We start from the raw sequence: 10,235 nt of genomic DNA on the forward strand, positions 1-10,235 counted from the left end.
GCGGGTAAAGGAAAAGGGATCCTCACTTTTTTTCTTCTTTGTTAAACCTTTGCTAATCTCATGAGGCTCCAGAGCAGCGAACAGCGGTGAAAAAACTCCCCCAAAACCTACTTAACAACGAGTAGCCCGTGGAAAGCTCAGGCTGGCGGAGGAAACAGTCTGGCAGCCAACTGCCTGCAGGTAGCTCCTTCCTTTAATCCACGTTTTTAGCGCATCCAGCCTCCCGGTTCGGCCTCGCTCCGAGGGCAGCAGCCCGGGAGGCCGAGCCCTGGCTCGGCCCCGACGCCTCCCCGCCTGAAAGAGCCGCCTGAGGCGAGGGCGAGGCGCCTCGGGCCGGCGGCGGCTCTGCGCCCGGCACCGCGGGCGGCTCGGGGCGCTGTGGCGCCGCGGGGCTGCCCGGCGCGTGGGGCGGGCGCCCGGCCGGCGGCGGCGGCGCCGCTCCCTCCCCTCGTCCTTCCCGCCGCCATGGTGTCCTGCGGCGCTTTCTACAGCTTCCTCTTCGAGTACGACACCCCCCGCATCGTGCTGATCCGCAGCCGCAAAGTGGGGCTCGTCAACCGCCTGGTGCAGCTCGCCATCCTCGCCTACGTGATCGGGTGAGCCGCCGCCTCGCCGCGCCGCGCCGCCCCGCCGGGGGTCGGTGTCGCCATGCCGAGGGCGGGCGGGCGGCGGCGCAGAGGGGGGAGGAGGCGGCCCCGCGCTATGGCTCCTGCCCCGGGGCCGTGAGGGGCCGCGGCTGCCCCCGGCGCGGCCTCTCCTCGGGGCCGAGGGCTTCGGTGGTGCCGCCTTACAAGTAAAGACGACAGCCGCCGTGGGGTTCATAACCTTAGATACCGCCACGGGGCCCCCTGGAAAGAAGGGAAACGAGAGGCGCTTCACATGAAGGAAGGCGAGGTGGGCTGCAGGTCAGCGCGTCGTCTCTTGACGGGCTCGTCGGGGAAGCGCTTCTGGACAGCGGGCGGACTGGGCCTGGCGGCTTTCCCTCTCGTCGGTGGCGACGGAGGGTCGAGCGGGCTGGCGCCTGGCCGAGCGCTGGCCCTGCGGCAGCAGCGCTGCCCCGGGCTGCCTCACGCGCTCCGCTCCGCGGCAAGGCCTCCTCCGAGATGTCCCGTGCCTGGTGGCGGCAGGGACACCTTGGCCACAGGCGGGGACGAGCCGTTTCTTAAGCGGGTTCTAGTTTAAGTCAAAAGTTGCCAGCACTGGAAGGGTAAAAACGGACGCAGGAGGAGTTTTTAATTTAAAAAACCAACCAACCGGAAAAAAAAAAAAAACCAAACCCGAAAAACCACACGATATTCAAAGAATGTTTTCTTAACTTCATGAGGAAAGACCTGACCACCAAGTGGTAGGACAGCCTGTTCCTTATTTGTGATGTTTGAGATCAAGAGAGGCCACCGGTTAGTATCGTACTGGTAGAATTATTCCTGAGGTCCCATCCCCGTGAGCAAGGAGAAAATTGGTGCTGCTCGTGGTAACAAAGATTTTGCTGCACGTAACATCTTCCTCCTTTACTGGTGTCTCGTTGTGGGCTGTTCTAGTTTAAAAAAAAAAAAACCACACACGCATCTGTGCAAACTACAGATTTAAACTTAACTTCTGGTTGTCCTGAGATGCTTTCTAAAAAGATCGATCCTTCACTAGCAGCAAAGGATGTGATTGTATAGCTTTTACACTAAATGTCAGTTGAAACCTCAAAACTGTACTTATTATTTAACTTTAAGCCATGTAGTTAGGAAAATCAATAACTGCAATAACTGGTCGTGCTGGGAGTTCAGAATTGCTTTCTCACCTCTCTGCTCCTCTCCTCTTGCTGGGAGGGTATATGTCGAGTCTCCTCTTTATCTCTTACCCTTATTTGTTAAATGTACAAGAAAAGGAGATCTCTTCCTATCTAGCTCAATGCCTAAACAACAGTCCAAAGAGAGGCCATGTAAACCAGAACTGACGGGCCTGACCCAACTCCTAGATAGCAGAAAGGAGCCATCCTGACTGTACTGAGAGTTGAACTGGGCAGCCTGGCATTTGCCTGGTGATTGTAGGTCTGCTTAGAGGCAGCCGCAGGCAGGACGCTTGCCCTCACGAAGGGAGACTGCTCCAGAGCTCTGTGATACTTCCTCTCTTCTGGAGTGATCTTCACCTGGTACGCGTGTGTGCGCGTGCTTGCTCATGCACAGTAATGGGACTGAACTCAGACATGAACCACTTCCAGTCAGGCCTAAAATCGAATTTAAAACTCCAGATTTGGGCTCTGCATTTGCTTCCTCTTTATTCAAGTTCTTAGGGTTTGTATTTGTGTGTTTTTCTTGAGAAGCAACAGAACTAGATTTCTTTCCTCCTACAGAAGCTTGGTCTTAGTACTGTAGAAGTTGGGACTATCAAACCTCAAGAAAAAAGGGTTAGAAGATCGACAGTACCAAACGACTCTGAAAAAGTCAGCAGGGAGGTTGCTGGTCCTGTGACACTTTCACAGGAAAACAGCGTGACACTATCTGGACTGGCCCTTTCAAGTGACATAGGGAAAAAAGGAGAAATTGTACTGCCTGTGATAGCTTATGGTGTTTGTTTTTTCTTGCAATCCTTCTCTTGCAGTTGGGTCTTTCTGTGGGAGAAGGGCTACCAGGAAACAGATTCTGTGGTCAGTTCTGTAACCACAAAGGTGAAAGGAGTAACTCTGACAAACACGTCCAGCTTGGGAACCAGGATCTGGGATGTAGCTGACTATGTCATCCCTCCTCAGGTATGGATCACTTTCACGTGCAGCAGGAGGGTTTCCTAACAAACAGCCACTGCTCTGCCCAAGTCCCCTGAGGTCTGGAGCAGCTTCTGCTCCAGTGTGGCCCTTATACAAGAGGAAGTAGCAAATGAAGCAGCTTTGCTTTGTCCCAGATCACGTTGAGCATCTGCAGTTCCTGGGGGAAACTTGTTTCAAGGAGAGAGAGAGCGTGCAGGGGAGAGAATATTGCAGGCTTCAGGAGAAAAGCTGTGACAGTAACCACATGTCCTCTCTCCTACTTCTCTCTAAAGCAAACAGCTCAATGTTAACTTGTTGGCAGAAACTGTAGGAATAATCCGCGAGTCGCTTGATCCGGAACTGAACAGGAAGCGTTGCTCTAAGTTACTGATTAACGTTATGTCTATGGGAATCCACACCGAACAGGCAATACGTGGCCTTCAGTGTTTGCAGGCATGGCCAGGCTGCCAGTTACAGTTCACTCTGTCTGCATGAGATGTGGTGCAGAAACAAGTGACACATTCAGCCACATTTTAGCTGACTGATTGCATTTACCTATCAGTGGTGCAAAAACAAACAACAGATCTCCAATGGTAGGGATCTGAAAGTAATGGAGGTGGTGCTCTCTGCAGAAACAAACCAAGACTGGTCAAATTTCCAATAGATATATTGGAGACAAAAAAAAAAAAAAAAGGTGTTCGGCTCAAACTTGCAGCTGGAGCCTTGTTTCCGCTCCTACCTTGTGATGCCATTGGAGCTCTGTGATCTCTGTTTTCAAAATGTTAATGAGGAAACTGGCCAAGGAGGAAGACAGGCAGGGTTACCAGTCCCACACTCCTTCCTCTGCCTGAAGGCACTGGTGTCAGGGGATACAGTGGGAACCTGCTCCTTTAGTACTAAACCTGCACTGTCCAAAGCAAGTCCACTTGTCAGAGCCACCTGGGCTCTGCCAGCACAGGCTGTTGGGGCAACACCTTGGGTATTCTTTGTAAACTGTCACTCTTAAATTTCTTTCTTGTTTTGCATGTTCAGGAAGAGAACGCTCTGTTTGTCATGACAAATGTGATACTCACACTGAACCAGACGCAAGGCCATTGCCCTGAGGTAGGTACAAGATCTGCTTGGCTCTGGAAGGCTCTAATCCTGACCTATGTGGGTGGGAGTGTGGGGAGGGAGAGTTTCTGGACTTTAGTGTAATTATTGTTTCTCTCCAGCTTCCAGATGATACAACAATATGCACGGCAAAGGAAGACTGTGCTCCAGGATACGTTGGCACCCACAGCAATGGTAGGAAGCCTGCTGCAGGGGCACCTTTCAATCTGTGTTGTGCTGTTTCCGGGCTGTGCTTTCCCTCCTGTGAAGGGAACCGTGTTTCACTTGAGTCCCCTTGCTCTCACTCTCTTGCACCTCAGAACTTGAAAGGGAGCCCAGATCTTTTCTTCTGGGGGAGAGCAGATGAGCTTAGACTCCTGCTGTGTTGGGTAGATGCTGGACAGATGTGTGCCTGGCAAGTTAGCAAACAGTGTGAGGGCTTTTTCAGGACCTCAAGTCCATGAAGCAGTATTTCACATGCATAATTGAGGATTTGACTCAGAAAAGGAGTTGATGCCTCTCTTTCTGAACTTGCACTACAAATTGCACTGGAGGATAATGAGGGGCTGAGGTAGTGACACTTTTACCTCTGAGCAGATTGCTCTCACCTTATGCAGTGAGGAGACATGACAGGGCAGATATTGCCTCTTTGTTTTTTGCTTGTTAGTGTCTCCATGTTCATGTCTTTCCAGGTATTCAGACTGGGGAGTGCGTACTGTATAACAGCAGCATCAAGACCTGTGAGATCTTTGCATGGTGCCCTGTGGAGAATGACTCTTATATACCCAGGTGAGCGCCCTGTCTTCCTACTCTGCCTTGGCCCTCCTGTGAGGAGGTCAGCAGTATACTGTCGGGCAGGCTACAGCTGATATTTCTCCCTATGGGCTCCAGTTGGGAAAAGCTGAAGAGATGATCACTGAAGACCCTGCAGGTATTGTGACAGAGAAACCAAGCCGGGCCATAAGGGGGAAAAAGTCTGGGAGCGGGGGGAAAAAAACAAGAGCTGTCGTTGCCTATGAGAAGGAGCAGCCACAGTGGGTCATGCTTTCTACAGCCAGCTCTGTGCACAGCTGGGTAAGGGATGTGACTCGTCAGCTGAGTAACATGGAGCAGCTGAAACAAACTTTAATCTTCAGCAGTTCTGGGTGATGCCCTGTTCACTACCCATGGCTGTGCAGTAAGGACTGCCTAGCAGAGCCATTACTGTGATTCAGTCAGTTCGGTAAGCACAGCATTAAAGGCTGTTAGTTTGTCATCCAGCTTCCCTGGAGCATCCTGTTCCGTATCTGTACATAGCATGAGTACTGGACAAACGCCTCTTCAGTCAGGAGAGTAACTGTCCACACTGGGATATTGCTGCAGTGTCACGAGGTTTGTGACGTGAAACTTTCCTACTTTCCCTGTTGTTTTACAGGCCAGCGTTCCTACAAGAAGCTGAGAACTTTACCATTCTAGTGAAGAACAACATTTGGTATCCTAAGTTCAACTTCAGCAAGTAAGTAGCGTGTGAGGCACAGCCTTATCTGGGCTCTTGAAGTCAAGTCAAGCGGAGCTGGAGAAGTGGGAAGAAGATGTAACAGATCTCTCTCTCTCTCTCTCTCTCTCTCTCTGTTCCCTTGTAGGCGAAACATCCTCCCCACTATCAACTCCACCTACCTCAAGAACTGCATCTATGACTCCCAGACAGATCCCTTCTGTCCTATCTTTCGTTTAGGGAAAATAGTTGAAGCTGCAGGGCAGAACTTCCAAGAAATGGCTGTGGAGGTATTTCGCAGACCCTTCTCTCAGGGCTTTGCTGTGTAGAAGAGCAGTATGTGGTGTTCCTCTGTGCCTGGTGGCATCAGGCACAGGACACAGAGTGGCTGCAAAAGGGAGAACTCCTCTGGCCAGGGGCCTGGAGTAAATTCTACTTAAATATTTGGTCTTGGCTGATTTGGGAGGGGATAAGTGCAAAGTCAAGGCAGAGGGGAAGAGCGTTTGACTGGGCCTGTGGCATGGGCTGGTAAATTGGGGTCCTGGTCAGCAGGAAGCCTTCTGCTAGGCTGACCAGGCACTTGGACTCTCCTGCTCACCTTCTCCTCTCCTCTCTTCTGCTCTGCAGGGTGGAGTCATGGGGCTGCAGATCAACTGGGACTGCAACCTTGACAGAGCTGCTTCCCACTGTGTGCCAAGGTACTCCTTCCGGCGCCTTGACAGCAAGGACTCTGCCCACACTGTGTCACCTGGATACAACTTCAGGTAACGTGGCCCTGCTGTCCTTGTGGCTCAGTCTGCCACTAGGAGAGTGATACAGGCTGCCTGCACTCTTCTGACCTGGTCAGGTCCTCACCTTGGAGGTATTACTTGGGGAGTTTCTCTGCTGCTGTAAAACTTAGAGCACGTCAGATCCTCACTGTGTATAAGCCATAGCAGAGGGGGAGGTCACTGAAGTTCCACTGATTACGTCAGATTGTATGAGTCATACTTGCATCAGCGCTTGGGAGACCGTTTGGGCCAGCCTCCTGTGGCGTGTCAGTGTGAGAGCTGATCCTCTCAAGGTGGACTGATACGGCAGTCTTTCGGAGCAGAGTCTGTAAGGGTGGGAGAGTGTGGGGCCTCCTTCACTATGCCAAAAATATGAGGAAAAACTCTCCACTAATAACTACAGGAAGTGGGTCTGTCAGTTTAAAACCAACTCTGCACTAGGGGTATCCTTTTGGCATACAGCACCACAATATAAACTCTGCCCAGTAAGGATCTATTCAGCACCTTCAGTAAAACAGCAAGTGCAGAGCCGGGTAGTTAGCTGCACCAGGGCTCAGAGCTATCATAACAGGAGACAAGGTTCAGGGCTATGCATGCTTCTAAAATCATAGACTCTCAGTTAGCACAGGGAAGCTTGTTTAGTAGAACTTGTGTGAATTTACTGCCATCCAGGGCTGTGATCTTGGGTCTGCACAATCCCTCCTTCAAGCAGAAACCAAGGAGGATTGTTTCAGGATGTGGTGGGAGACTGCTGTCGTGAGAAAGCTGACAGGACAAGGGTGTGTTTAGTAGGTGCCAGGTCTGCAGGTGTTTGGGTATGAGGTGTGCTGAGGCTGGTGCTGTGCTCAGACAGGCTGTGGGACGTGGCAGGCTGGCTGGTGCAGGCTCTGAAGTGCTCTTGCTAATGCCAGAATGTGGTGCAGCCCCATATCAATCACTCCTCTTTTCTTCCATTCTTTTCTGTTCTTCCTCCTGGCTTAGTCAACCATGTGACAGAGTAAGTCTGATCTCACTTATTTGTTCTGTTCCTTTTTCCCCATCATTTGCCTGCGAGTCACGTTTTGCTGGTCAAGGAGCTGCCTTTGCCTGCGAGGCTGAGCTCTGCTGCGGTGCTGCTGCTTCACTGCCTGCTCCCAGCCCTGCCCTCTCGTGGCTGCCTGCACTCCTGCAGCCTCCTGCCTGCCCCTGTCCGAGGAGGCCAAGTCTAATGTGTAGCTGGAGTTCTCCCCTTCTGTCCTTCCCCTTCCCTGCTAGAGCTAACTTGCTCCCCTCCCTATACTCAGAAGTCTCCTGACTCGGCTGATGCTAGTGGCTGTCTTGAGCTAGCCTGTTCTGGGCTTTTCTCCTTAGATGTGCTTGCTTGCATGTACTCTCCTTCCATCATTTCTGGCTTGTCTCTGGAAGTACACATATTCAGCCCAGTCTCTTGGGATGGGAGACACACCTGGGTATTGCATGAGGCTCACTTAAGCGACCGCCAAATTCCCAGCTAAGCTTTGACCCACCTTTTCTTCAGGTTTGCAAAATACTACAAGGATCAGAATGGCATTGAATCACGGACGCTTGCCAAAGCTTATGGCATCCGCTTTGATATCATAGTGTTTGGAAAGGTAGGGCCGCTTGATTCCTAGAGGTCTTGGGCAAGGGCTTTCAGAGATGCTTTAAAAAAAAAAAAAAAATTCACTCCTGTAACTGTCTTCTAGGCAGGAAAATTTGACATAATTCCTACAATGATTAACATTGGCTCTGGCTTAGCGCTGTTTGGAGTGGTAAGTGACACTATCTGCCCTTGGACTGAATTCTGAATTGGTGCCTCGGTTCTGAGGATCATTATCTTAAACTCTTTCAATCTCTGCTTAGGCAACTGTCCTGTGTGACATTGTTGTCCTGTATTGCATGAAGAAGCGATACTACTATCGAGAGAAGAAGTACAAATATGTGGAGGATTATGAACTGGTAAGCAGCGTGAAGACAGAGAGAAGGCGAATTTGCTTTCTTCTCTGACTCAGGAGGGATTCTCTGAAACAGGATGTGTGAAGTTGACATCAGACATGGACTTTGTACCACATCTCTGAGGAAATTCTGTCTTCCTCAGAGAAGCTAATTTCTACCTCAAATCTGTGGAGGGGAGAAGCACTAGAAAGAAATACTGTCATGTTTCCTGGGTAACCACTCCTGAAGAGGGAAGTGTATGTTCACAAGAACTTGTCACACTCCCACTGCACCTCTCTTCTGAGTTGCAGTCCTTGGCAGTTGCCTCCTGCATACTGCAGACAACTGTTTTGTCCCCCATCAAATCCTTCCTTCTTGGCCTTTGTGGGGGCTCCTGCTGCTCTGGATAAAGCCATGAAATGTGCTGGTATTCTCTAGCTCCTCCCTTAAGGAGCTAAAGGATCCTTTTGACCAGGAGAAGGATTTAGGTCTTCTTGCCCCTTGTGGGGCTGCTTGGCTGGTGGGGGGGGGGGGGTAGAGCGCTGCCCTGCAGGCCCATGATTAGTGGGAGATGGTGCTGCAGAGGCTGAAGCAAAAGGCCTTTTGGCATTAGAAATGGGATGTCTGAGTCCAGCTGCATGAGAGCAGATTACCTGTTCAGAGGGGTTTTGTGTGAGAGGAAGCGGGGGGAAAGACACCAGTTTTCTGACAGTTTGTCAGAGTCTGGTCTCTCCAGGTAAAAGAGGCTGTGATGCTGCTTAGACACTGTTTCTAGAAGAGACCTAATCTCTGTTTCTTACAGAGTGGCAGTGAGACAAACTCCTGACCTCCCGCTGCTGCAGCACCAACTGCTGAATGTGAACTGCTGCTGTGAATGTTACTCTGAACCTGCCATAAGACACCCCCCCCCCTCCTTTTCTTCTGGAGGCGGAAAGAGGGAACAACCACCCCTATTCACTGCTCGATCACCTTTGCTGGCCAGAGCCTACCCCCTAAAGAGAACTGGATCTGCTTCCCGTCTGCTGTCTTTCCAGGGTAATTGAACAAAGCCCATACAGAGCCTCATGCTTTTGTGCCAGGCCTCTGCACAAGCTAAGGCTGGGCCAGGGACTGCTCTGTCATGGTCATTTCAACAATCCTCCTTTCTCTGAGTTCATTGGTAGCAGAGAGTAGCAGAGCCCTTAGCAGATACAGATTCTTCCTTACAGTGAATAGGGCCCCTGCTAGCTGTTGTCTAGCCTCAGCAGACCACTCCTTGCTGTTTTCAAATCACTTTTCCTTACTGTGAAGGATCATGCTGTTTAGCTAAGACTGTACCCACTATTTGATTGTGTCTCCAGGCTCCAGTGGCCACAAACTGAGGCCAGTGTCAAGTTTTATTGTGCTACAGTGAATGGCTTACTGATTACAAGGTGGTTTTTTTTTTTCTAGTTTGACTATTTTTATGCTACTACTTTAAAATTGACTGTCATTTTTAATAAAGTACTACCCTCTATCAGCCATCTTGGAGGCCTGCAAGCTGTTTTTCTTCACAAGGGCCCATAAGATTAGGGCCAATTAACTGCCTTCATTTTACACTGGCAGAAACTCTTACTAGTGAGCTATCAAAGCCAGTGCTGTTTTTTTGCTTTGCCTCTGGACTCTCTCAGCAAGAGTGTTGTGTGACAGCTAAGTCTGTCTGCTTCACCTGGTTCTCCTAACAGACCAGGTTCTCTAAGGTCATCTCCATTTGCAGGGCAGACAGTTCACCTTGGCTGTGGCTGTTGCTTTGGAAGAAGCTCATGTGAGTTAAAACCCTACCCAAGGGGAAAGGCTTAGAAATTAGGGGCCAGGATGGGTTAAGCCCAGTGCTGCCTTAGCCAAAGGCTAGTAACGAATGCTCAGAGGAAGAGAGATGCTCCCTGGCATACCTCCATTCCTTGGTACTGAAGGACTTTTCACCCCCAGGCCTGCTATCTGGGCTGCTGCATTTAATGTGCTTGCTCAGTTTGACTTAAGTGCATCTGTTGACCGCCGTCTTCAGGTGTCCCTGGGCTTCTTTAGTGAGAGCACTGACATGCAAAGAATAGCTCTTCCTTTCTCCGAACCTCTTCTAGTACTACAGAGCTCTGAGAGCTATTCCAGACCTCAGTCATCCTGGCTGGCATTTTGCTACCTTTTTCCAGCCGTGCTGGGGGTGTGCCGCAGCATTACCTGGTGCCGCTGAGCAATTTTGTTTCATTCCTTATCCTGATAC

General features: G+C 50.6%; 1 protein-coding gene across 1 annotated transcript; it reads left to right on the forward strand.

Moving 5' to 3' along the window:
* The first annotated feature begins 398 nt into the window (after positions 1–398).
* On the forward strand, positions 399–9,503 carry P2RX4 (purinergic receptor P2X 4). The gene is made up of 12 exons (XM_068910837.1): positions 399–596; positions 2,590–2,737; positions 3,764–3,835; positions 3,946–4,018; positions 4,516–4,612; positions 5,238–5,318; positions 5,446–5,587; positions 5,925–6,061; positions 7,584–7,677; positions 7,771–7,836; positions 7,928–8,023; positions 8,802–9,503. The coding sequence occupies exons 1-12, from the start codon at positions 466–468 to the stop codon at positions 8,823–8,825; spliced, it is 1,161 nt and encodes a 386-aa protein (XP_068766938.1). The 5' UTR covers positions 399–465; the 3' UTR covers positions 8,826–9,503.
* Positions 9,504–10,235: the final 732 nt, after the last annotated feature.

This window comes from Struthio camelus, chromosome 17, assembly GCF_040807025.1.
Source record: "Struthio camelus isolate bStrCam1 chromosome 17, bStrCam1.hap1, whole genome shotgun sequence".
NCBI lineage: Eukaryota > Metazoa > Chordata > Aves > Struthioniformes > Struthionidae > Struthio > Struthio camelus.